The sequence below is a fragment of the Rhamphochromis longiceps genome, linkage group LG1 (assembly GCF_057381845.1).
Source record: "Rhamphochromis longiceps isolate RC_006_pf linkage group LG1, R_longiceps_female_GT1.1, whole genome shotgun sequence".
In the NCBI taxonomy this organism is placed as follows: Eukaryota; Metazoa; Chordata; class Actinopteri; order Cichliformes; family Cichlidae; genus Rhamphochromis; species Rhamphochromis longiceps.
In genome coordinates, this window is record NC_140557.1 from 8,194,450 (window position 1) to 8,222,049 (window position 27,600).

The 27,600-nt window shown below is 39.3% G+C and overlaps 1 protein-coding gene and 1 long non-coding RNA gene across 4 annotated transcripts; one reads left to right on the plus strand and one right to left on the minus strand.

Annotated features, from left to right (window-relative positions):
* Positions 1-77: 77 nt before the first annotated feature.
* Positions 78-27,132, minus strand: LOC146678227 (semaphorin-4D-like). 3 transcript variants are annotated; one of them, XM_085420860.1, is made up of 14 exons: positions 26,668-27,132; positions 12,794-12,924; positions 12,634-12,684; positions 12,447-12,545; positions 10,761-10,869; positions 10,430-10,537; positions 10,188-10,330; positions 9,907-10,085; positions 9,497-9,602; positions 8,957-9,152; positions 7,126-7,238; positions 6,790-6,935; positions 5,962-6,023; positions 78-3,063 (listed from the first exon to the last, which is right to left on the minus strand). In XM_085420860.1, exons 1-14 carry the CDS (start codon positions 26,759-26,761, stop codon positions 2,741-2,743), a joined length of 1,860 nt encoding a protein of 619 aa, XP_085276986.1. In that variant the 5' UTR covers positions 26,762-27,132; the 3' UTR covers positions 78-2,740. The 3 variants fall into 3 exon arrangements, with proteins under 3 accessions (XP_085276986.1, XP_085276901.1, XP_085277069.1); XM_085420775.1 differs by lacking the exon at positions 26,668-27,132 and adding an exon at positions 14,805-15,773; XM_085420943.1 differs by lacking the exons at positions 78-3,063; positions 26,668-27,132 and adding exons at positions 3,075-4,370; positions 14,805-15,773.
* On the plus strand, positions 21,793-24,596 carry LOC146678228 (uncharacterized). Its single transcript, XR_014913567.1, has 3 exons — positions 21,793-22,383; positions 23,095-23,165; positions 24,483-24,596. It is a non-coding gene; the product is annotated as an uncharacterized LOC146678228 (long non-coding RNA).
* Positions 27,133-27,600: the final 468 nt, after the last annotated feature.

Here is a 27,600-nt window from a genome sequence, read left to right on the forward strand (position 1 = left end):
ACTTCACTACATGAAACATATTTTTACATTAACTAGTGTTAAAGTAATATTCTGTTATCAGAATCAGCATACTTTATTAATCCCTCGGGAAATTATGTGGGTTACAGTTGCTCCAATACAGTAACAGAAACAGACGAGACTATTTAACAATACAATATGTTACAGATTTACAAATGTAGGAAATTGCACAATATAGACAAATCACTCAATAATAAATATCAATGATTTACTGAGGTATTTATGAATTAATATCAAGAATATTCACAGCAACATTACTGAGTAGAAAAGAGTGTGTGCAAAAAGGGTGTAACTATTGCAGTGTTTACATTGTATTAGATAGAGGAGTTGTACAGGGAGATGGCCACGGGCAGGAATGGTTTCCTGTGTCGTTCAGTGGTGCTTTTTGATCATCTCAGTCTCTTGCTGAACGTGCATCCCCACAACATTACTGGCCTTGCGGATCAGTTTATTTAGTCTGTTGGCATCAGCAACCTTCAACCTACTCCCCCAGCATGCAACAGCATAGAGGATAGCACTGTTCAAAGCAGACTCATAGAAAAATCTTTATCTTTCTTAATGTAACAGTGCCATCCACAGCCTGGTTTGTGAAAGGAAGTGTTAGTGTTCGCACACTTACTGCACAACCTCATTAATAGTTTAATGTTTCTATCTGTATATACTATGAGCACTATATGCAGTTTACTTAAGTGGGTTTCTGCTTTTGCTGACACTTTAAAAAACGAAATAAAAACATTGTAAACCTATAAGTGTTCTGATTTTTTTTCCCCCCAAGTAGCTTCAGCTAAAACTTTCTTTTGGAAAGTTCTGCTGTAATCGAACTTCTTCTATTCAATTCAATTCAATTAAATTCAATTCAATAAAACTTTATTGATCCTGAAGGTTGACCCCGAAGGAAATTGGGTTAAGGCTGCCGACCTTTGCCAGCGCCATCTTACCCTTCTGACCATACATACATGACACAAACATCACATGGGGAAGACAGGTCAGAGGTATAACAATGGAAAATGCACAACATGAGGAACGATAAGGAGAAAAAAATAACTCCCCCCAGACTGAGCTCCAACAGGGAGATCAGTTTGAGAACAGAAAAAAACACCTCTGTACATAGCACATGAAAAAAAAAACCCCTCTTAATACACCAAAGAAACACATGACAAGCAACAGGGGTGGGTAAAGGGTGAAACACAGCCAATGTACACAGTGCATCCGGGCCTGCAGCATAAGCGCTGGTCTCCTTGATCCACCGTCAGCATCGGAGGGGAATAAGCGTCGAAGGCGTTTGGAGGGGGAGGGGGGATGAGTGTACATCTGCATGTGTATATATGTCCAGAGTTCAGCTGAGACAGTGTCCTTCGCCCTGCCAGGCTAAGTAAACAGTCTTCCAGCTCCGTTTAGCTGTGTGCTCAGTGTGTCCTGTGCTTCTCCAATAAAGCCTAGTTAGTTCCTAGTTTCTCCTGAATGACTCCTAATCTGCCTGGCACATGTGCTCCATAACAACACCATGCTAAAGGTTTGTCTAAAATAGACCACTATATATATAAAAAAAAAAGGGTTTGCTATCATTGTGGATCAGCACTAGCATGAATGCAGATGAAAGATGTGAGGTGCCAAAATAACCCTTTTCTTTATGGATGTTAACCAGGAGGTTCACATGGTAATGGTCTGTGTTTATATTGTGAGAGGTGTTTATTCACTTTATGGAGAATGAGACCCATCAGCGCGTTTTTTGTGGTAACATGTTTGGACTTGTTTATCATCAGACACTAACATGAGAGACTTTGAAAAAGACAGACGCATGTTGTAAACATTTGCAGTTTATTTCCTTTAGTTTATATGTTGAAAAGATGGTTGAGATGTTTAGATGTGGTATTTTTTTGGACTCGCGTAACTGCAAAAATGTGATAAATTAAATCTCTTTTTGTTTTGTTTGTAGCTTCATTTGTACTGCCAGGTTAAGGATTTGAAAAGCAGCAACTTGCTTGCTATCCTAAAGCACTGTGAGGTCAAAAGTCTTACCTTTCTACTTGGAATTTATGATCAGGTTTCACTCAAAAACAGGGGAAAAGTGTCTGAGTGTTTCTTCTCTTTATTAACCGAACTCTGAACAAACAGAAACTGGGTCAGTGTTTGGAAATCTACATGAGCTAAGACACATGGCCGGAAATTTATAACGTGCACTGTGTACATTCTGGCAGAATTTCAAATTACAGGAAACAGATGCAACAGTTACAGGAAAGAATAAAAAAAAGGAATCAATCAATATTGATTGACATGCGTGCATGTACTGCATGCAACACTGCAATTAATTTCTAAAAATTACCACAGACAGCATTTTATACCATTGAACTTCAGCTTTTAATACTGTCAACAAGCCTGAGTCCAACTGATATTCAATATATTTTTTCCATAAGAAGAAAAAAATGAATGAATTAGCCCCTCAAAAAAAGAAAAGCTTTGGAGCGTGGCTGTATAACTGCAGTTTGTTTTTTAATCTATCTCTCTTACACACGCTAATGAATGCATTGGTGGCAATTGATCTCATCCAAGGACATTTGCGAAACCAGATATCAAAACTCTACAATAATGGCTTGCTCTACATCCCGAGCTGCAGCTCAAAGTATTAGAAGTAATAGAGTTTTATTTTAGTTAAAAAAATAAAAATAAATTAAAGAATAATGAAAATTTTTTTTTATAGTATCACAACTCTGAGGAACTAACATCACAACATCTGAATCAGAACCACCATGAGACAAACCCAGATCATTGGCTTTGACTGTAAACCAACCACCTTGTTCCCCAGCTGTAGTTGGTACTGTGCCAGGATTTTCCTGTAACCCATTTCCTCTGATACACAGGTATGAGTTCCTTCCTGCTCAGGTCCCATGCTGTTGATCAAATAAAGGCAATGATCTGGCTTCCCGATGCAAGATGAAGAGTTTTGAAGGTGGTGCCAACTGTACTGAGCATGACGGGAGGATACTGGGCATTGCAGAAAATGCTTTGCGTGAAATCTGACAACATCTTTTTCTGGATTTGGAAATTCTGCGGAAAAAAACACAAGAACGCCCATTTAGCTTAGCCATGTTTTTGTTTTACATCTTTTTTTTTTTTTAATTTCTGATTTCTTCTCACAAATCCAGTGCACTAAGCTCTTTGGGAAAATGGTTGAAACCTTTTTTTAGGAAGCAATAGATAAGCCATCAGATTGAAAATGTATCAGTAAAAACCTTTCAAATGTCTCATTAAAAGTTTTGATAGTGTCAGAAATTTAATATAACCATGTGACTGCTGCTAAAACCCACATCTACATTCCAACCAATAGGAAAACAACATGAAAGAGAGCATATCGTGAAAAAAAGAAGACAAAAAAAAGAAGACAAACCAAGATTTCTTCCAGTTGCTGGAATGCATTCACAATAATAATAATAATGGATTGCATTTATATAGCGCTTTTTGAGACCCTCAAAGCGCTTTACAATACCACTATTCATTCACTCTCACATTCACACACTGGTGGAGGCAAGCTACAGTTGTAGCCAAGCTACAGTTGTAGCCACAGCTGCCCTGGAGCAGACTGACAGAAGCGAGGCTGCCACACATCACTTTCACTCAAGACCAGGTTCAGAGGCAAATGAGGAGGCAAGGTTGCTGGACCAGATGGACTGAGTCCCCGTGTCCTCAAGGCCTGTGCCCCCCAGCTTTGTGGAGTCTTTCATAAACTGTTCATGTTGAGTCTGAGTGTGCAGAGGGTCCCAGTGCTGACCCCCAGGATTACAGGCCTGTGGGCACTGACCTACCACATCAAGAAAATCCTGGGAAGACTCATCCTGGACCTACTCCGACCCATAGTCAGACCACATCAGAATCCCCTTCAATTTGCTTACCAGTCCTTACTCGGAAATGAGGACGCCATCATCTCTACCTGCTCAATCGTGTCTACACCCATTTGGACCAGCCAGCGAGTGCTGCATAGGTCATGTTTTTTGACTTTTCCAGTGCATTCAACACCATCAGGCCGACCTTCCTGGGTGATAAACTAACAGCAATGCAAGTGGATGCTTCTCTGGTGTCTTGGATTTTTGATTACCTGACAAGAAGACCACAATATGTGTGGTCTCATTGTGTCTGACAAGGTAATCAGCAACACAGGGGAAACAAAAGGGACTGTCCTCTCCCCCTTCCTCTTCACCCTCTACACCACAGACTTCAGCCACTGCACAGAGACCTGCTATCTCCAGAAGTTTTCTGATGACTCTGCGGTGGTTGGATGCATCAGCAGGGGTGATGAGTCAGAGTACTGCGCTGTGGTCGACTCCTTTGTCATGTGGTGTGAGCAGAAACATCTGCAGCTCAACATGGGAAAGACCAAGGAATTGACTGTTGATTTTAGGAAGACCAGAAAACCCTTGACCCCTGTTTCAATCCATGGGGTCAACGTGGACATATAAATACCTTGGAGTACACATAGACAATAAAGTGGACTGGGTTAAAAACACTACTGCACTTTATAGGAAGGGCGAGAGTCGTCTCTATTTTCTGAGGCGGCCGAGGTCCTTCAACATCTGTCGGACAATACTCAGGATTTTCTACAAGTCTGTTGTGGCCAGTGCTATCCTCTATGCTGTTGCATGCTGGGGGAGCAGGTTAAGGATTGCTGATGCCGACAGACTAAATAAAGTTATCTGCAGGGCCAGTAATGTGGATATGGAGCTGGACTCTCTTAAGGTGGTGTCAGAGGGGCGAAAGTTTTTCCAAGATAAAGACAATGTTGGATAACACCTCCCACCCACTCCATGACACGCTGGCTAGTCACAGGAGCACGTTCAGTGAGAGACTGAGATTACCAAAAAGCACCACTGAACGACACAGGAAATCATTCCTGCCTGTGGCCATCTCCCTGTACAACTCCTCTATCTAATACAATGTAAACACTGCAATAGTTACATCCTTTTTGCACACACTCTTTTCTACTCAATAATGTTGCTGTGAATATTCTTGATAGTTATTTATAATTGCATCTGTCAACCCTGGATATTTATTATTTGGTGATTTGTATATATTGTGCTATTCCTTGTATGTTAACATATTGTATTGTTAAATAGTTCAGTCTATTTTTGTTAATGTTACTGTGCTGGAGCAGCTGTAACCCACATAATTTCCCGAGGGATTAATAAAGTGGTTGCTGGAGTACTTGTCTATGCTGTGGTGTGCTGGGGGAGCAGCACAGCAAAGAAGGACTCATCCAGGCTGGAGAAACTGATCAGGAAGGCTAGCTCTGTGGTCGGCATGAAGCTGGACACTCTGGTAACAGTGGCAGAGAAAAGGACACTGAAAAAACTGCTGGACATTATGAACAATGCTGGGCATCCTCTGCACACGGCCATTAACAACCAGAAGAGTCTGTTCAGTGACAGGTTGCTTCTCCCCAAGACAAGAACTAACAGACTTAAAAACTTCTTTGTCCCACACGCCATCAAACTGTTTAACTCCTCTCTGGAGGGGAGAGGGAGGGGAAACAGGAGGACAAAGGAAGGGGGAACAACTAAGCTGTAGTGCCTCTTCACTTCACTGTGCAATACCTTTTGTGCAATACTTTTGTTAATAGTCAACGGTGCAATAGACTCCATACTTGAAATGTGCAATTCACTTGTATTTTCATTTTTATTCCTATTTATTCTATTTATCCCCTCCGTATATTTTATTTATATATGTATCTGTATTTATATATGTGTGTGTGTGTGTGTGTGTGTGTGTGTGTGTGTGTAACTTCTGTCGGTGCTGTGCTTTTGGAAACCGAATTTCCCAGAGGAACCCACCCGAGGGATTAATAAAGTTTTATCTTATCTTATCTTATCTTATCTTAAAGTATGCTGATTCTGATATATCTATCAGATAGTTTGGGGCTCTGTCCAAATTTTACAGGTGCATGAATTTAAATACCTTTTTCAGCGTGTTCTTGACAGATGGCTAGGTTCCCAGTGGCTGCATCATGCCATATCCCACTGCAAAACATAGTGTATGTTTACATTAGACAGTATGTAACCAACATCCTGGCAGTTGATAGAAAACTAACATTTACAGGAACCCACAGGAACCTTACTCCTCCCAAGTATATCCCTTTAAATTAATTGAAATTATGCTGAAGTATCTTGACTTGCATCAGCTTTAGTTAGTTGAACAAAAAAGCCTAACACCCGTTGGGTGATAACTGGTTGTTACACAGTACACTAGCTTTTCATAAAGCAGTAGAGCTGTACTACAGTAGGACAAATTCATAAACAAAAGCTCCAATGAGTGTCAGTGAGTGTTGAAATATTGTGATAACATGATTTACGGGACATTGTATTTCCTAAGTGCTGCTTCATCCTTGATGAAGTGTGCAATGATTCATCCATCAAGCTTTGTCAGGTGGTGCAACACCACTGGCAAAAAGTAAGCTAATAATGTTGCATATTATGTACACATTTCAGGGCGTGCTAGTATGACGTTATAGGATGTGAATCACACCTGTGTATGAATCAAGAGGAGTGTTTGAATACTAAGGAACATTGTTTTTATAAATATGACCATCTTTTACAATGTACATGATCTTGCAACCTATGGTGGTAACATTGGTAGGTTCTTAATAATGTTTGTATTAGTAAACATTACATTTTTATTTCAGCTTGCTGTTAGAAAAATGTAAGGCTACTTCATGCAATCTTTGGTTGCGAAGAATTATTCTGCATATTCTCCAGATATGAGTTCCATAAAGCTCTGAGGTCTTACTTTGTGTCACGTATGCACTGGGTGCCATCCCAGCCACAGTAAGGATCTCTGGATAACATACAGTCCTGGCAGGTATCTCCATACTGGGAGCAGTCTGCTACATCAAGTTGGACCAGTTGACTTCCATTGTTCACATACAGCTTTTTCTGTAACGATGGACAAGTTTTCTTAATGTACTCGGCCATTTCTAAACAAAAACAAAAAACTCCACTGGAGTTAATTTACAGATCTAAGTTTGATGTTCCTTTTCAGGAGCATCTAAGTTGTTTTCCATACTCACACACCTATATGGTTTAGTGGAGGATATATTGTTCTGTAGGGAACACTGGTACTCACAGAAGATGGGTGAAGGATGAAGCTGATCTGTTCTGTGTAGTTGAATGGTCGAAACTCAGCAATGAGAAAGGTATCATTTTTATTGTGCAATACTTTATGAATTCCTCCATTGTCTGCGGAAAACCACAAAAAGAAGCAGGGATGATACTAAATATTAAAACCCATCTAAATTAGAGATGGCACGATACCACTTTTTTATGTCCGATACCGATACCGATATCATAAATTTGGATATCTGCCGATACCGATATGAATCCGATATAGTGTGTTTTTTAATCAACAAAACTGTTTTTTAAATATCTTGCTGCATTTTGTATAAGTTCATACTCAAGTTTAAAACAACAAGTACACTAAAGCTATTCTGTTATACCTGTATGCAAAAAAAAATATTTCATAGTTCAGCAATACTGATCAATCTAATAAACTTAAACCTACACCATCCTCCCTATTCTGGTATTTTAAAGAGTACTTAGCATAAATATTAAGCAGCCTAACTAATAGGGTTCCAACTCCCAGCAACAACAAAAATAAATAAATAAAAAATAGGGAACCACCCCTCACGCTCCACCTCATGATGCTTAATCGACGTAATCAACCTTAATTTGATGCAGTGTGAAAAAAAATGCACAGAAATCAATTATTTTTCAAGAAATATTAAATAGATTCAACATCTTTCTTCAACAAAATTGCAGACTGCACAGATGGTACCTTCCCAAAGGAAAAAGTACTATAGCTTACTAGGGTATATATATTAGACTTAATAGTTACTATATACAGTAATTGACTTCTATTCATTTTACATCAAATTAAAACTTTGGGTGTCAGATAATTATTTATTAAAAGTTAGACATTTTAAATGAGAATAAGAAAGAAAAGTATGTCTTTGTGCCCCCTTTTCCCTGTTAATGCCCTATCGGCCCCCCTGGCTAAACTTTGCTAGATCCGCCCCTGCACAGTTACCAGCGTCAGCTACATAGAAAAAGATCCTCGAGTAGAAAGTAATATTAAATACATTCTAACAATAGCTGATCAAGCTTAAACGTGCTGCTGTTGTTCAGCCGCTGGTTTCCTCTTTCTGGTGCAAAGTGGGCCAAAAGCAAACAAGAGACAGGGACTCGCGACAGAAAAGCCGATCAGCTGATCGTTAAGCAGTTTCATGATTGAAGTAGCAGCAGGAGAGCGAGAGGCAGTCGCTTGTTAAGCTAAACGCAGGAATGCTTTACAAACATTCAGAGATGGACTTACACACTTGCTTTACTTCTCTCGGGATAACTTTGTCGGAGATGAAATGCCGGGTTGCTAGCGAAGCTCCACATGCTATCCAGACCACCGACAGGTCCCGCATGCCACAGCCGCTCTATCACGTGATGCATACTGCTCCGACGTGCTAACGTTCTGAGGTGAGTTACGGCGTGTTGCAAGTTTTGTGAGGTGCTTTCGTGATATTTAATGGATCGGATTACATTTTTTATTTTTCTCCGATATCCGATCCAGTAATTTAGGTCAGTATCGGACCGATACCGATACGTAATATCGGATCGGTCCATCTCTAATCTAAATGCACAAATGCACCTCAGCCACCCCACTCTCTCTCTCTGAGGTTCTGTTAATTTTTGGTCTTCAAACTCAGGTAAACCCGTTGAATAATATTATATTCTTTTAATACATTCATAATTACATGGCTGTGATCACAGCACCTCCCGCATCAATCAAGGAGATTTGGTTACTGCACTATTTTCGCCCTGAGGTATGATCTCAGATATACACAAACATACATTATAGCATATTCTTCTTAGCATTTTTACTACTTCAGATTATTGTTTTTACTCACTTAAAGATAAGAAGATAACAGTGTGGTGACTGGTTCTCCTGTTTGGTGAGCCATCAATTTGGATGTGAGTATAGCTCTGGTGATTGAAGAGAAGAAGGCCAGAGTTTCCCACAGGATGAACCAGCTGCTCCATCTCTGAAGTCTTTTCAATCTTCTTCAGGGTTTCCACTGGAAGCTTGGTGCTATCATCAACGCACTGAAGAAATAAGGTGCTTAACTTAGACTGGCTGAACACCAGATGACTGGTCAATAAGCCTGTAAACCTCTGGTTTACTTTTTCAGTTTCCAAATGACTGTTTTAAAAACAAATCTAAAACCTTTTAATTTAGTTTTTTAATTAATTTAATATCGTAAAGGTGAAAGAAAATATTTAAAAGCTATTTTTCACTCAGTGACTACACTTAACCATTGGTTTAAATTATAATAAAGGGCTATTCTATTCTTGTCTATATACTCCGCCCCCCCAAAAAGGCAGGGATCTTCTTGTGATGGTAGCCGTTATTAAATTTTTCACTTTAGACCAATTTGAATATTCCATACCGTCCTTGGCCTGTCCATCTCAGCTTTTGTGTAGCCTTTGAATGGGGAGTTTGTGAAGATTTTGTCAATGTCTCCTATTGTGTAGATGCAGACAGCACTCATCCCCCTGCAGGGAGACACATTGTAGGTTTGTCTGAGACATTTGCAGCAAAATGAGTAGACTGGTCCAAGGTAAAAAAAAAAAAAGAGAGAGAGTTGAAAAAGCAGCTGACCACACAGAATGAGAAAATAAGAAACTGGTAGGGAACGGCTTAAAAAGAACAAAGTGTCCTTTTATCATCATGAAAGGATATTGTTTGGAAGTTTGGAAGCAGATGATTCGATTACACAAATAGCTAGTCACAGAAACAGAGTAAATTATAACTATATCATTATTATTAGCATCAAAATAAATATCATCAGAGTCCTACCATTCATTTCTAAAGAGTGCATAAATCTTTGTATCCTGCCATCGATCTGCATCCACAGTGGAAACATCCACCAGTTCAGAGAAATGCTGTTTTCTGTTACGATCTCCACAGAAGAGCCTGGCATTCATTTGGGATGTCCAGGTAAACTGCAAATTGTTCTTGGGACCACCAACATCTGCCTAGAAGCAATGGACAGTCAATCAGTCATGATGTATTTATGTTTATTTAATTTTTAATGTTGGTGGCACTTAATATAAATTTTCAAACTATTTTGGTCTTACCATGCAAACCCGGGTCACAAAGGGGAGCCACATTTCACGGAACAGTCCATTGTCTTTGCTTTTCTCCCTATAGAAGCCATAAAGTCTGTTCTGGGAGGGATCCTCTTCACGTTTGCTGAGCACCAATCCTACATAATGCTGCTCTAAACATTGAAAGACAAAATATTTATTTGAATCCAAACATTTAGAGTGATGTGATTTCACTAAATAAGGTGTCTCTGGCTCTAACTTTATGAAAATACCTTTATCGTGGTTCTTTGGCCGCACTATTGCTTTACCAAATTTCTGAATACCAACAGATTCATCAGATCCAGAGTGTGTTATGTAGAGAGCTGCACTCTGTTCAGAATCTGGAAAAAACAGTTGCAAATGAAGGTTTTATAGGGTTGAATATAATAGCAATAAGAAAAAGAAACAACCTTTAGAATGGATTGAGTTGATTAAAGGATGTTAGTAGTTTTGACAAGAGTACAGACTTTCTGCAAATTACACAATCATTGAAAACAAATGAATGAAATAGCAGGGATTCATCAGGAGATTTATTATAGAGCATCCTCATGTAGAAAAACTCACCTATAAAAACTGATGGTTCACCCTCCTTTATGTTAAATCTTTCTATACCTTCTATTAAGTTTGCGATATTTTCAGAGGAAAGGCACATGGGGGCCTCCACTGTTAAATCCTATAAAAGAAAGCACAGCACATCTTAATGTATGGTCCCCTCAAGATCGGTGGTGACCATGGTGGCCATTTAGAAGTCGGACATCTTGGATACAACTTTTGTTTTTTCAATGGGAAGAGGGCCATGTGACACATCAAACTTATTGGTAATGTCTCAAGAAAAACAATGGTGTGCTTGGTTTCAACGTAACTTTATTCTTTCATGAGTTATTTACAAGTTTCTCTTTGTTCACAGCCATTGACATGTCAAAGAGGTTAACACGTGAGGAGCGCATCAAAATCATGTTGATATCTGGTGAACGCAGTAACCGGGCCATTGCAGCAGATTTCAATGCAAGACACCCTACGAGACCACCCATCTCCCATGCTACAGGCAGCAAACTGCTTGCTAAGTTTCGTGAAACTGGTTCAGAGTTGGATTTGCCAAAATGTGGACGCAAGAAAACTGTCACTAATGTCCTAGCTTCATTCAGCAAGAGCCCACAGCGTAGCACTCACTGCATGTCACTGGAGAGTGGCATTAGTCGAACATCCCTTTGGCGGATTAGCTACTCACAAATGGCACCCTTACAAACTCCAGCTACTGCAGCATCTCAACGAGGATGACCCAGATCGGCGCACAGAATTTGCAGAATGGGCAAAACAAAAATTGCAACAGGACCCTCAGTTCACACAGAAGATTTTGTTCAATGATGAGGCAAACTTTTATGTGAATGGTGATGTTAACAAACAAAACCACCGCTATTGGTCTGACACTAACCCACATTGGATGGATCCTTCCAAGGCTGTTGGAACAACAAAAGAGATGGTTTGGTGTGGTATATGGGGACAACGATAGTGGGTCCATTCTTCATCAATGGAAACCTCAAGGCCACTGGATATTTGAAATTGCTACATGATGATGTGTTTCCCTCTTTATGCACTGAAGCTGGCACGTTCCCTGAGTTTTTCCAGCAAGATTGTGCACCACCACATTATGGGTGCCAGGTCCGAGCATTCCTAGATGAACAGTTTCCTGGAAAGTGGATTGGTCATCGTGGGCCAGTTGAAGGGTCATCTGAAGGCAATTGTCTATGGTGTGAAGATATGAGATGTGCAGCACCTGAAACTACAGATACTGGATGCCTGTGCTGGCATTTCTCCTGCGGTGTTACTATCAGTGTGTGAAGAGTGGGAGAAGAGGGTTGCATTGACAATCCAACACAATGAACACATTGAACACATTTTATAAGTGGTCAGAAACTTGTAAATAACTAATGAAAGAATAAAGTTACGTTGAACCCAAGCACACCATTGTTTTTCTTGTGACATTACCAATAAGTTTGATGTGTCACATGGCCCTCTTCCTATTGAAAAAAACAAAAGTTGTATCCGAGATGGCCGACTTCTAAATGGCCACCATGGTCACTCACCACCCATCTTGAGGAGTTTGCCCCCACACATATACTAATGTGCCACAAACAGGACTTTAATATCACCAACCATTCCCATGTCATTACGGTGTATCCATATAAATGGCCCACCCTGTATTTGTGGTGATGTTAACAGTTCTCAATGACAATGATGCCAGTGTCCTACCGTGTTACAGCAAACCCTTTCATTGCCATCTGTTCCACACACAAACAACTGGTTAGCATCTTTCTTCCGGTGGACCAAAGTGATGTTATAGCTGCAATCCTTAAAGACAAGACAAATATTGTTTGTTATATTTCTTCAGTGGTCAAACAATCAAATCTAACCAACTAAATTTGTTTGTTTTACTTACATGTTCACTGCTTATGCTGTTGCATTTCTCCCACTGCATAAACTTGTGGCTCTATGTAGATATATGATGCAGGACTATTACTTTCCCATGATATTATTATGAATATTATTTCAATGATCTCAGTATAATCATTTACTGTGGTTGTACAGATTTCTACTACCGTCTTATGGTTTTGAAAGTTGTAGGTATTCAGGTATGATTGTCCAGCAGCTAAAACAGTGTCTGATTGGTCTTCTAAAAGAATCTGTACAGGTGGGTCATGGGGAAGACTGAACCGTGTCATTGCTTTTTCTAAAAACAAACCCAGCAAAAACAAGAAAAGAAAGATAAAATGTATGAATGTATTATGAGATTCATCAGGTAAACCCATAATGTAGTATCATAAACAACAAGAATGATTTTTCGCCCCTGGAAGGCAAGGAGTATGTCATCAGTTCATTTTATTTATCTGTTTGTTAGTAGTGCAAGATCCACATACCCATAACAGTTTGAGCTGATTAAATTTTGTTGAAAACCAGGTCAAGATCACACCAAATGTGAAAATCTTTATATTACGCACAATTGTTTTTATGGATCCTCTCCAAACTTCACAACAATATACACAACAGTATAGAGGTTGAATAAGTGTTTAGCCTTGAACTTCATTGTTAGTACCCAGTATATACATATATTTGAAATGCTTGATGCATGTTAGTACAGGTCTCCTAAGAATGAAACTCAAACACTTTGGTGATCCTATTTCTGCCATCCCTCTTGCACTTTTTTGTAACTCCAAAAACCATTGGCCTTGTCTTACAGTGAGAATAATAATGATAATCTTATGGTTTTCTTGCATTTTTAAAGGCACATTCTTAACTCTTTCCCACATAAAGATGGCATTTGTAAGCAACAGGTGTCCAAAGATGTATTGTGTCTACTTAAAGTAGACAGTGGTAATCTAGTTTTATTAAGTAAGATGTAAAAAAGCTGAACAAAGTTTTTTCCCACACTACTGTCAATATGAAAGTGACACCTCTTTAGAGGTCCAGTTACTTCTTCAAAAAAAGGTTTATGGTAGCATTGTTGGTGCTGTTTTGAAAACTTAGCTGAAGGGAAAAAATGAAACCTACCCTCTGCAGTTGTCAGAAGAGTTTACCATTGCTTACATAAACAAAATAACAAGTGCAAAAAGTTTCAGTTAGATGAAGTCTGACACTCTACTAAAATATCACGTTGTTCTGTTAATGTTATACAGATAAACTTTTTTGAAATCTTTATTTAATCATTGAGTCCCTTAGCATTAAAATCGTGGGAGACCTGCCCAAGAAAGCACGTCATGAAAAGATTTCAGAAATATAATAAACGGCAAATAGACTAAAATAAAGTAGAACAAACAAAAACATTTTTTAGAAATAAAAATTGCACTCCACAGAATTCTTCAACTCTTTAACTTTTGAACTCTATCAGGGAGACAAAACCAGTGAGACTGCGTCTTGTAAATGTTACGACGTACGAAGGGCACCCACCATAAGCAGCTGTCTGTGCACGATAAGAAATTACATAGATAAGCAGTTTATCCACTTTGTAAATAACAATATGCTAATGCGTTTAGCTAAACGAAGTCAGTGACGTGCACTGGAGGGTGAAGTAGAGTTTTGTTAATATTGTCAAAACTTAAAGAACTATGATACAGGGACAATGTGTAGAACATAGTCTTCACAGCCATTTCTGTCCAGAAGAGGGTGTGTAAAAGCTCTCTTTGCCTTTATACGTATCATTCCTAATTTCTTTTGTAACTATAGAAAAAATAGAAAATAAAAAAACAACATCTAAATCTAAACCATCATCCTGCCAGTGAGTCCTAACCACTACTCATTGTTGAAAAAATTGTCCACAGACAAACAAAGAAACATTGTAAGGCACAAAGCTGCCTTCTGTCCAACACATCGCCTTGTGGTTAACATGGGCATGTTGTCCTCCTCTGACGATAATGGAACTGCATAATACGGACTGTACGTTTGAAAGAAAGACTTGATGTTTTTTTCCTGAATCACAATGACCAAGTCATTTAATACATATTCATTCACCTCACTGCATACTTTAAAGCGCTGATAAAAATCCCTTCGCAGTCCCTTTTAACTTTTTAGCATTTGATATCTCATAAATGAAGAAAAATCATTTCCTTTTTTTACCTTTTTCTGTGAAGATCATCCTCGGAGAAGGATCAACGTTCCCCATAGCCAAATTACAGAGATGTAAAAATAACAAATATGTCGCTAATGAGAGCGTCATCTTCGTCGTTACTGTCCAAAACAGTATTTCCGTCCCTAATTACTTGCCCTTCACCTCGATGGAACACATTCTCTGGAAAAAATGCACTCAGGACTTTGGAGAAGTGCATGACAGCTGGGGTGTAGTTTACAGTCAGAGTCTCTTCGCCCGCCCACGGGCACGAGGAAGAGAGGTGTAGACAAACCAACCCTCTGAGCAATCATTTTGTCAGTTGCATAATAAAGTTATCATAGTTGACACAGCTGCTTTATTAATCATTTAGCCTGCCCACAGCTGCATTTTATGATGTACAGTGTAACAGTGCTCATGATATTTAGGGTTAATTTTAATTATGAAGAGATTTCTTACCTTTTTTTCGAACACGTAAACAATGGAGGGCAAACAGTTTGATCATTTCAAATAACTAAAACAACATATGAGTACAGAGGAGTTATTTGAGGAGTTCTCCTTCCTTGTATGTTCCAGCTGTGTGCCACACTTTCTAGACTCTATAACACACACATCCTCTGATATGTCTCCGCTGTCCTCTTTACTCCAGAATAATTTCAGAAATTGAGAGACCCTTCAGATGACACTGATTTCTAGGTCAAATGGGGGACGGTGGAGGAGAAACGAGACAAAAAAAGACGCACAAATTGAAGAAGCGAGAAAGCACAGGTGTATCCACTATTACGTTTGATCCTATTTTCACTTTTTAATTACCTTTACCTGTATGATTGAAGTTAAGCTAAAGCTCACCCCCCCTCCTTTATTTATGCTGTAAAACAGCTTAAACAAGATTATAATACCAACATCATAGCGAAGGACAGATAAGTAAAAATGGTTAACATGAGCCATCTTCCAAAATTCTCCCGTGATCACATGCTATAGATCAGCTGCTCTCGACATGATACAATGCTTTCTTTTATCATATCCTGTTGTGCATCACAATTACTACTTAGCTGCCCCCCCCCATTTTATTTTTAAATAACAGGTCGAGTTTTTAGAACGGATGCTCTCGCTTAATACTCATATGTGAATAATGCTACTGTGTGTTAAATTTAGTGGTACATTATCAGCATGGCTAATTAACAGTTTCTATCTTCAGCCTTTTTTTTGTAAATTTGCATATTTTGTGGGTTTAAAATGTTTTTTATTTTTTTTATTTTGTTTGTTTGCAGCCATAACTCATAATTCGTTTTCAGAATCAACACCTGCAGTTGCTCTAACATGTATTGTGTTATTGTGTCAGAATACTTTGGATGTCAGACTTCAGTGACACATATCTTGTGGCAAAAGACATATGACAGGATTACATGCACTGCTTACAAGTGCTGACCAAATAGAAACCTACAAAATCGCTTCCCCTTCATGAAACACACTCAGCTACCAGAAAATAAGCAGGTGGTTCTGTGTAGCTCAAGCAACTAAAAGGGAAATGAGAGGAAAATCTCAAATTCGAGAAGGACTATGTAAGGTTTTTGGAAAACGTCATCAAAGAACGATCGACTCAAAAGAATCAGAGAATCAGCTGATGCAGCACAGCGGTACTAGATCGATATTAATCAAACAACTCTAGAAGCCTCATTGTTACACAGCTGTTCTGTTCAAACTGGCTTTTGGGACCTGATTTTCAGCGGGACAAAGTGTTTGGGAGTCAAATAATCAAAGTCAACTCCAAAGCATCTAGTGGGCAATTCTGTGGTCAGAATAAGACAAGAACTACAAATAAAAGCAGTGAAAAGCCTTAAAGGATTCTTAAAATAGCATGCAGCAATAAAAGTAGATTCAACAACTCGCCAAAATAGCAAAATAACATGTCAAAGAGAGGAAAAACAGAAGTCGAATGCTTGTAAAATTGGCACAAAGGCCTAGCTTAAAAAGGAAGTAAAAACACTGAATCATGGCAAACTGTCAGGAAGCGAGATGTTGTTCTAGGGGTGAGAGGGCAGTTACCGAACGTTTTCTTATCTCTCAACTTGAAGCATCTAGTAATTCTACCAAAGTGTGGCAGTTACACATTTGATTTTGTAACTGCCATGGAAAGACTCAACATTAAGGCAAAGGACAACCCATGAATCAAATGAGAGAAGAAAATTCATGGATAATATAAAAACACGATACAAAACCAGAAGGTGGAATCAATCATTTCTCTGTTCGGTTTCACTTGGTCTGTCAAGTTCCTACCAAGACCCATGGAAAAACCTACTGTCCATCCACGTTCCAGTAAATGAAGTTGATTAACACTGTGAGGAGAGTTACAGATGATTTGATGATGACTATGATGATGATGAAGGGCAAAGTTCCCTTAGAGGTGAGAAGATCCAGCAGGGGTCAACGTGAAGCATCAGTATCTGATAGACTTGTAGTCAAGACCGCCTAATCCGAGACCAAGACAAGACCAAGACCAGAGGGTATCGAGACAAAGACAAGACCAAGACCAAGTCGAGACGAGACCAAGACCAAGACAAAAAAGTATTTAAACTGCAGCCAGATGCTGCTTCGTTTATGGGTGTCAGGCATATTTATGTGTTTTTGCTTTCGCACAGCCCTCCTCACCGCTGTCTACTGTCTCACTCACTTACTCAGAGGACAGATGCACACTCCACTTGACTGTCGCGTCTCTCACCCTCTCTGTTTTTCACATAATGATATTATCCTATATCCTCGCATGTAATTGGACACAATATGGAGGGATTGGAGCATAGCTGAGCCACTGTGTGAGAGCTGAGCAGCGAAAGGAGATTAAGTGAGGGTAGAAATGACTGAAAAATTAATAAGCTCTGTTTTGATTTTTGTTCAAAAAAGAATGACTTCATATAGGAAAAAAAAAATATATCACATATGCAGGACACCTTAAACTAGGTTTTTAATTAAGCAGCAAGGCAGAAGAACAAAGTCAGGGTTGTATCAAAACATGAGGACTAAACCCCAATTCAACCAGACCCAGAACTGATTCGGAATTAAAACAGGACTACAACAGTTCAAAATCAGGACTACTTAGAACTTAACCAAAGATCCAGAACCAGAATCAAAACTAGATCATAGTAGCACTAAAAATCATCATAGACCTGCACTACCCTTATTTTTTAATTCTACCAAAGTCCACTATTTAGATTCAGAAAAGTTTATATAATTATTTAGCCTTGTTGTGCAAACAAGCCTGCACAACTTAATAAATATAGAATTTGAAAAGTAACAAATGGAATCTAAAAAGAAACACTAGGTACGAGATACATGTTCTGATGAGTTTTGGCAAACAACCATTTGACTAACATGTGTGTCTCACCTGCTCTTGTTCCATCTCTGCTCCTCTCTCTCTCTCTTTGTTTCTCTCTCTCCCTCTTTGTGCTGACAATCAAGCCAAACACCAACATCATCAAATATACAGTTGAAACCAGGGCCCTGTTTCAGGAAGCCGGTTTAGTGGAAAAACTGAGTAAGTATACCCTGAGTTAACGAAAACTCTGGGTTTTCGGTTTCACAAAGCGAGTTCAGATGAAGCCTCAGTGAGTCACTATGACGACACACTCCGTGAAGCTAACCTGCCCCCTAGCAGGTTTACTACAACTAACCCTGACTGTCTCCGCCCCTTTGTCGGAAACCTGACAGTAGGAAGTGTCGGACATGGCGTGCCCCTTCCTTGAAGAGCCAGTAGATCGTGAAGCCCAAATTCTCCGCAGAGCTCTCCGCCGGGAGAGAGTGATCAGAGCGCGTTTGGACATTTTATCATTTCCTGATGATTTTCTGTGTGAACGTTACCGTTTCTCAGCACAATCTATAAGTTATTTGGATAACATCCTCAGGCCATATATTACGCATGTGACACATCGCGGACATGCTCTCAGTTCTGTACATATTATTTGTATTGCACTTCGGTTTTTTACAAACGGGAGCTTTCTGTATAATATTGGTGACGCTGAGCACGTTTCCAAGGCTACCGTCTGTTGGGCAGTCAGGAATGTTACAGTTGCACTGAAACGTCTCCTGTACCCGTCTGTGGTGTTCCCCGGTCATAGACCCACAAGATTTATCAAAGAGGGATGCCACAAAATTGCAGGTATCAGGATGACCAAAACTTAATTTATGATGTGGTGATACTTGGACTACTACTTAAATTTTACATTTATTTTCACGGTTCCCAGGCGTGATTGGCTGTATAGATGGCACTCACATTCCAATCATTGCTCCTTCAGTAAATGAAGGAGACTATGTGAACAGGAAGTCTTTCCACAGCATTAATGTGCAGGTACATAGTTCCCTGTAGCATTTCAAACTAACAAATTATTTCATTATAGTAATGGATGCTAATTTGTGTTCTCTGCACTGTGAAGATCATATGTGATGCTGCCAACATTATCACAAATGTGGAAGCCAAGTGGCCAGGCTCTGTCCATGACTCACAAATATTCCGTGAATGTACACTGAGCACAAAATTTGGACATGGTGAGTTGAGAATACTTTAAAATATATAAAGACCAATTGCTTCAGGGACATTTGAACTGAAGTGTATCCTTCTGTCTTAGGAGAGTTCACTGGCTACTTGCTTGGTGATAGGGGGTATCCATGTTTACCCTATTTGCTTACCCCTTACCCTGACCCTGAACCGGGCCCACAGCAGCGATATAATCTGGCTAATTGCAGGACAAGAGCCAGAATTGAAATGACTATCGGAATGCTTAAGGCCCGGTTCCAGTGCCTGCAAAGACTCAGGGTCACCCCAGAAAGGGCATGTGACACAACATTGCCACAATTAGAGGAGAACACTGTCCTTCTGAACCAAACATCAGCAGTGATCCAAACCATGAACATCCTGACCCTCCCACGGACATACAAGATGGAAGCGCAGTCAGAGACACCATATGTCACAATCATTTCCTTTGACCCATCACCTCAACATGTTGAAAGAAGAATAAACAGATTTTTTGTTCAACTGGCTTTATTGGTCGCCTGTGTTTCCTGTACACAAAGTATTAAAAGATGTAAACCTCATAAAGTGTCTCTGTTGCTTCCTCCTCTGTAACAGCTGTCAATGTTTCTTCATTATTTTCCTGTAGTAAAGAAGTTAACAACATTGCTGTTCTACTGTAAACTAGGGCTGCCACGATTAGTCGACTAGTCACGATTACGTCGACTATCAAAATCGTCGACGACTGATTTAATAGTCGACGCGTCGTTTGAAGCTTTGTAAGATCCCAAAAGCAGGAATAAGTAGCAGGATTTAAGAGTGTAATAACGGACTGAAACAGAAGATGGCAGCACTGCATGTACAAGGATGCCAGCTGCCGTTAAACCCCGAAGAAGAAGAAACTGTGTCCCAGAATTCATAGCGCGGCCCAGCGCAGTTGTCAACAATGGCGGCAGCTAGTTAGTTTTAATGTTACTCTTATTATTCTTTCTGGGTCACAAAATAAACGTTTAACATATTTTCAGGCGAGAATGTAGCTGTGTAAACCTCAAACCTCAAACCGGCTTCCTGAAACAGGGCCCAGATATTTACAAACTCTTCAGATAAAAACAAAAACACTTTTTAATTGTAACATCAAATCAGACTAAATGTTTATTTTTTTAGATTGATAGATATAAAAAAACATATTTGTTAACTTTAAGAGTAAAGAGAGAATCTGTCTGTATTTCTTAATTGTAAATGGCACCAAATTGTATTCAAAATTGAGCCACACTTATGGAGGTCCACAATTCTTTTCCTGGTGTTTTGGTTGATATCTCTTGATTTTTTCCATGTCAAAGAAACAGGCTCTGTGTTTTGGGGGTGTCTTATGTGCGTCCACAGGTGTGCCACCAATTTACTCACATGGACTCTACTAACCTATCAGAAGCTTCTTAAGCTCGGAATGGAATCTTCTGAAGTTTTCTTATTAATTACCAATAAACTTAGTGTATATGTACTCCTAAATTTGATGAAAGTGATTCTGACATTTAACTAATTCAAAAGACATTTCAACATTTATTTATCTAAAACAAAACAAGTTTACTCTAAATTGATGTTTAACAGTAAAAAAAAAAGAAAGTTTTTATGTTTTTTTCCCTAAAGTGTATGTAAATATCTGGTTTCAACTGTGAATATACTGCTGTGTATTGAAATTCCTCTTGTTTTGCATAGAAATATACTGAACAACATACAAAGCATAATATATAAAATAACATCTACCTGAGTTTTTTCTTTGAAAGAAGCTCCTTATGTCCATTGTTGTGTACATCAGTACATAACTGAAACCGATTTAGTTTGTTTAGCCGTGGAGAGTAACAACTGAAAATATGAAATAAACACACATGTAAGCTAAGACTTTTAAAAAAACAACAACATTGTTGTTCGGCTTTTCATTTCGCCATTTGTTGATTCACTCGAAGAGCAAGTAACGTTATATGGGTCAAGTGATCACTTTGATATCAATCATTTGTGATAGGCCTACACCGTCATATTTACATTATTTGTACAGTACGAATGATTTGCTTTGGTACCTGGTCAAACTTAAGCTCTCCTCTGTCTGCAGCAAACTCGCAGGCAGCAGCTTCTCTCCTTCGCTGCTGTGCTCAGTCGCCCAGTGCCTGAGCTCGGATCATACCAAAATTAGGGGGAATTTACGACGGTGTGCTATGTGTTTCGTGAGTTGTTTTTGTTTTATACAGTTGTCAGTCAGGCATCTAACTAACAAATTACACTCCAAAAGACCCCATGCTTCTGAAAAAATGACCGGGGCTTAAGCCCAGTAAGCCACCCCCCCTCCGCTGATGGTTGACTCCAAATCTCTCGAACACTACGTCGATTTGAGAACGCAAGACCGAGACAGCGAGACCAAGACCAAAGTCAGTCAAGACCAAGACCACGTAAAAGTGGTCTCGAGAGCGGTCTCGAGACATCCAACTCTAGTATCTGAATCAGGGGCGGAGCGTGGGGGTGGCTTACTGGGCTTAAGCCCGGGTTGTTTTGTCAGAAGCCCGGGGTCTTTTGGAGTGTAATTTTTTCATAGTTAGATGCCTGGCTGACAACTGTATAAAACAAAAAGTACACACAATATTCGAAGCACATAGTGCACACTGTGGGAATTTACGACTGTGCGTGAATCCCCCCTGATATTGGTATGATCCGAGCTCAGGCACTAAGTGACTGAGCGAGGGGGCGGGGCAGCTGCTGCCTGTGTGCGCTGTTGGAGAAACGGAGCCAGGCATACTAAGGAGAGCTTAAGTTTGACCAGTTACCAAAGAAAATCATTCATACCGTACAAATAATGTAAATATGACGGTGCATCACGAAAGATTGATATCAAACTGATCACTTGACCAATATTACGTTACTCGCTCTTCAAGTGAATCAACAAATGGCGAAATGAAAAGCCGAACAAATGCTATTTTTTTAGAGTCTTAGCTTACGTGTGTTTATTTCATATTTTCAGTTCTTACCCTCCCCGACTAAATCGGTTTCAGTTATGTACTGAAATATAAGAATGGACATTAGAGGCTTCTTTCAAAGAAAAAACTCAGGTAAATGTTATTTTATATATTATGCTTTGTATGTTGTTCAGTATATTTCTATGCAAAACAAGAGGGATTTCAGTACACAGCAGGATATTCACATTTGTAACCAGATATTTACATACACTTTAGGGAGAAAACATAAAACATTTTTACTGTACAACATCAATTTAGAGTAAACTTTTGTTTTAGATAAATATTGAAATATCTTTTGAATTAGTTAAATGTCAGAATAAAGAGAGACAGAGCTGTCTATTTTTTATCACTTTGATCAAATTTAGGAGTACATATACATTAAGTTTATTGTTAATTAGTAAGAAACTCCAGACGATTCCATTCTGAGCTGAAGAAGCTTCTGATAGGTTAGTAGAGTCCATGTGAGTAAACTGGTGGCACAGCTGTGGATGCATATAAGGCAAAACACAGAGCCTGTTTTTTTGAAATGGGAAAATCAAGAGATGTCAACCAAAACACCAGGAAAAGAACTGTGGAGCTCCATAAGTGTGGCTCAGTTTGAATACAATTTGGTGCCATTTGCAATTAAGAAATACAGATAGTTTCTCTCTTTACTCTTAAAGTTAACAAATATGTTTTTTATATTTATCAATCTAAAAAAATAAACATTTAGTCCGATTTGATGTTACAATTAAAAAGTGTTTGTGTTTTGATCTGAACAGTACATAAATATGTGGTTTCAACTGTATATTTGATGATTGTCAGCACAAAGAGAGAGAGAGAGGAACAGAGAGGGAGATGGAGAATGAGGACAGAACAGAGATGAACAAGAGCAGGTGAGACACACATGTTAGTCAAATGGTTGTTTACCAAAAGTATCACCGTATCATAGGTCCTCATGTATCTCTTACCTAGTGTTTCTTTTTAGGTTTGCTATTTTTCAAATTCTATATTTATTAAGTTATGCAGGCTTGTTCGCACAACAAGGATAAATAATTATATAAACTTTTCTCAATCTAAATATTGTACTTTGGTAGAATTAAAAAAATAAGTGTAGTGCAGGTCTATGATGATTTTTAGTGCTACTATCATCTAGTTCTGATTCTGGTTCTGTCTTGGTTAAGTCCTCAGTAGTCCTGATTTTGAACTGTTGTAGTCCTGTTTTAATTCAGGATCAGTTCTGCCTGGTTGAATTGGGGTTTAGTCCACGTGCCTTGATGCAGCCCCGACTTTGTTCTGCCTTGCTGCTTAATTAAAAAACTAGTTTAAGATGTCCTGCACATGTGATATATATTTTTCCCTATATGAAGTCATTCTTTTTTGAACAAAACTCAAAACAGAGCCTATTAATCTTTCAGTCATTTCTAACCCCCCCCCCCCCAAAAAAAAAAAAAAAAAAAAAAAAATACCACATGCATACTACCCTTTAGGGCTAAGCCCCGGGTGTTTCAAATGTCTGGCTCCGCCTCTGATGAGAAACATGCTCTTCAGACAAAGTCCTCCTGAGGTCATGTAGAGGGATATAAAATATCATTTTAACAGTGGTTTTTTCTTAGCAAATACTTTGGACAGATGAACAAATGAAGCAACATTGTGTAGCACAATATCTCATTTTAATTCATAACATTAACATTACCATTGTCACCACTTTCGATCACATTACTCACACTTAATGGATTAAATGATATCGACTCTATCTTCATGTGTTTGCATTTCATTTACACCTTTTTTCCTGCAGAGCTGTCTTTTAACTATTTAAAGAAACACAACATCACTGCCACCACAACAAACAAAAGTTGAAGCCAGTATGTTAAATCAACATCGCAGTCTAAATCTAGATTCATTAGCTTTCATTTAATCAATCTTGAAAATTAGTGGTCATTTTTTGACCACTTTTGAAAAACCACTTACATCACAACTAAAAATCAACGGTGCTCTAATAATATTTTAGCTTACACTAAACACAGCAACTTATTAACAACTAACATCGCTGAGTCGACCATTCAGCCACAAACTAACAACTTACATATCACTGTATTTCTTTATCTAAAGCAGTGGCGTTCCTTAGAAAATCAAAGTAAGTAGTTCTTGTAAAGTGAAATCTACACTTCAATTAAACCAAAGTCAAAGCGTGTCTCTCTGTACCTCAATAGGCATTCTGTCTAGTTGCGACTGGGGAGAGTGCCCGCCCTATGGAAGACATCCTGCATCGTCCCGGTCCCCAAAAAGAACCGGCCCAATGAGCTGAATGACTTCCGACCGGTGGCACTGACGTCACATCTTATGAAGACTCTAGAGCGGCTCTTCCTCAACCTCCTCCGACCACAGGTACAACATGCCCAGGACCCACTACAGTTTGCATACAAGGCGGGTGTCGGAGTGGAGGATGCCATCCTGTACCTCCTACACAGAGCCCACTCACACCTGGATGGGGGAAAAGGCACGGTCAGGATCCTGTTTCTTGACTTTTCCAGTGCCTTTAATACCATCCGGCCCTGTATGCTTCAAGAAAAACTGAACAGGATGGAGGTGGACCCCTGCCTGGTGGCTTGGATCTCCGACTACCTCACCGACAGACCACAGTACGTCAGGCTGAAGGACATCACGTCTGACACTGTGGTCAGCAGCACAGGAGCACCACAGGGAACTGTGCTGTCCCCTCTTCTCTTCACCCTGTACACCTCTGACTTCTGCTACAACTCTGAATTATGCCACATTCAGAAGTTTGCAGACGACACGGCCATCATGGGGTGTATCTGGGATGATCAGGAAGAGGAGTACAGAAGTCTGGTGAGGAACTTTGTCGCATGGAGTCACACAAACCACCTGCAACTCAACACCTCAAAGACTAAGGAACTGGTTGTGGACTTCGGGAGGTCCAGAGAAGGTCCACTGCCGGTTCAGATAGAGGGGGAGGAGGTGGAGGTGGTCAACAAGTACAAGTACCTCGGGCTGTGGGTGGACAATAAACTGGACTGGTCATGCAACACAGAGCACCTGTATAAAAAAGCCCAAAGCCGACTGTACTTCCTCAGGAGGCTGAGGTCTTTTAACATCTGCAGGAAGCTCCTGAGGATGTTTTACCAGTCGGTGGTTGCTGGAGTACTTTTCTATGCTGTGGTGTGCTGGGGGAGCAGCACAGCAAAGAAGGACTCATCCAGGCTGGAGAAACTGATCAGGAGGGCTAGCTCTGTGGTCGGCATGAAGCTGGACACTCTGGTGACAGTGGCAGAGAAAAGGACATTAAAGAAACTGATGGACATTATGGACAATGCCAGGCATCCTCTGCACACGGCCATTAACAACCAGAAGAGTCTGTTCAGTGACAGGTTGCTTCTCCCAAAGACAAGAACTAACAGACTTAAAAACTCCTTTGTCCCACACGCCATCAGACTGTTTAACTCCTCTCTGGAGGGGAGAGGGAGGGGAAACAGGAGGACAAAGGAGGGGGGAACAACTAAGCTGTAGTGCCTCTTCACCTCACTGTACAATACCTTGTGCAATACTTTTGTAAATAGTCAACGGTGCAATAGACTCAATACTTGAAATGTGCAATTCACTTGTATTTTTATTTTTATTCCTATTTATTCTATTTATCCCCTTCGTATATTTTATTTATATTGTCTCTGTATTTATATATATGTGTGTGTGTATAACTCTGTAACTTCTGTCGGTGCTGTGCTTTTTTGGAAATCGAATTTCCCAGAGGAACCCACCCGAGGGATTAATAAAGTTCTATCTTATCTTATCTTATCTTATCTTATCTTATCTTATCTTATCTTATCTTATCTTATCTTATCTTATCTTAGTTGGCTGCTTGCACAATCCCTTCAAATACTGACATCTTGTGGCCACAGTTGGCGATTGTCTCTAGAAGAAGGCTTGACTTTTCATTTAAAAGCCACAAATCTAGAGTTTTGAAATTATGCTACATAAATAGTTTTATTTAACATTAGGCACTGAAATAAATTAAAAAAAAATTTTTTTTATTTTTTAATTGAATTTAATTTCTGATGAATTCACTTATTGAACGATGTCCTACAGAAGAGGATTAGGGCCACTGGAAAAAAAAAAGTGGACATGTCTTTTTTTTTTTCTTCTTTTCCAGGATTCTGACAAAAATGTCAGAATCCTGAGATCAAAGTCAGAATTTTGATTAAAAAAAAGTCAAAATTGTTTTATATTTTTATTTGTTCCCATGAACAAAAATTATAGTGCACACATTCTTTCTATACTTTAAAATTAAGATTTTCCCTTTCTTTTGTGTTTCTGGGTTTATAACTTTATCCTGACATTTAAAGTATTGATGTAGAACTGAAGAAAACAAATATTACCTACCCTTTTCTGTGAATATTATCCTTGGTGAAGACGCAAAGTTTGCCTCAATCTGACTACAGAGGAGTAAAAATAATAAATATGCCGCTAGGCTCATCTTTGGGACCGTCAAGCACGGTTGTCTAAAGATTTGAATACGATTTTGTGAAGAAAAACAACAACACACAAAAATACACGTTCGGATTGCCCAAAAAGTCCTATTTTTTCTTCTTCTTGTTAATAGTCAGGGGCCTACGCTGGGGCAAGAGGGGGGCAACGCCCCTTAAATCAAACTTTTAGAAGCTGAGAAAGAAAATAATAGATTACCCACAAACTGAATATGGACAAGATTTAGCAGATGAAAAATCCACTGGAAAAGGCACAGATGAGATGATAGCTTTCACCTCTTGTTCGTTCTTTCCACTCCGTGGTCTGTTTGTGCTCTGTTCTGCGTAGGCTTAAACAGCACTCGGCAGAGATCTCTCCCCCTGGGCAAACATCCAGTCACGTATGCAAATGGCCCAGTGTCAGGCAGGGCAGAGCAAAAGGAAATAGCAAGTCTCTGTCGTCAAAATAATAGCGACTCGTGAGATAATTAACAAGTAAAAAACAAACAAACAAAAAAAGGTCTATATTTCTACAATCAATGGGGTACTAGTCCATTGTTCTTCTCACACTTTCAGTCTGGCAGAGAAGTTTTTTCTTCTCGATCCAAAAAGCACCACTGTGAGCCTGTCTGCTGAGCCGACTCGACTGGAGGACGTGTTTGTCAGACCCCGACACAAAGCCCCGCTTCAGCTTTCAACTCTGAGCAAACTTTAAACACACTTGCTTTCTAGTTTCATTATATACTTTAGCTCAGGAAGCAAAAAAACAAACAAAAACATTTATATGTATACATGTATTTAATTGATGTATCACAAATATATTACTTTTACCAGTCAATGGGAGGAAGGT

Bases quoted from the DNA above. Each gene is read 5' to 3' on its own strand.
- LOC146678227 (XM_085420775.1), bottom strand. From the start codon at position 14,904: ATGACGCTCTCATTAGCGACATATTTGTTATTTTTACATCTCTGTAAT. The intron at 10,331-10,429 runs GTATTTTCATAA...TTCAATGTTTAG, and splicing joins GCCAAAGAACCACGATAAAG to AGCAGCATTATGTAGGATTG. The intron at 3,064-5,961 runs GTATTTAAATTC...TTTTTTCCGCAG, and splicing joins TCAAGAACACGCTGAAAAAG to AATTTCCAAATCCAGAAAAA.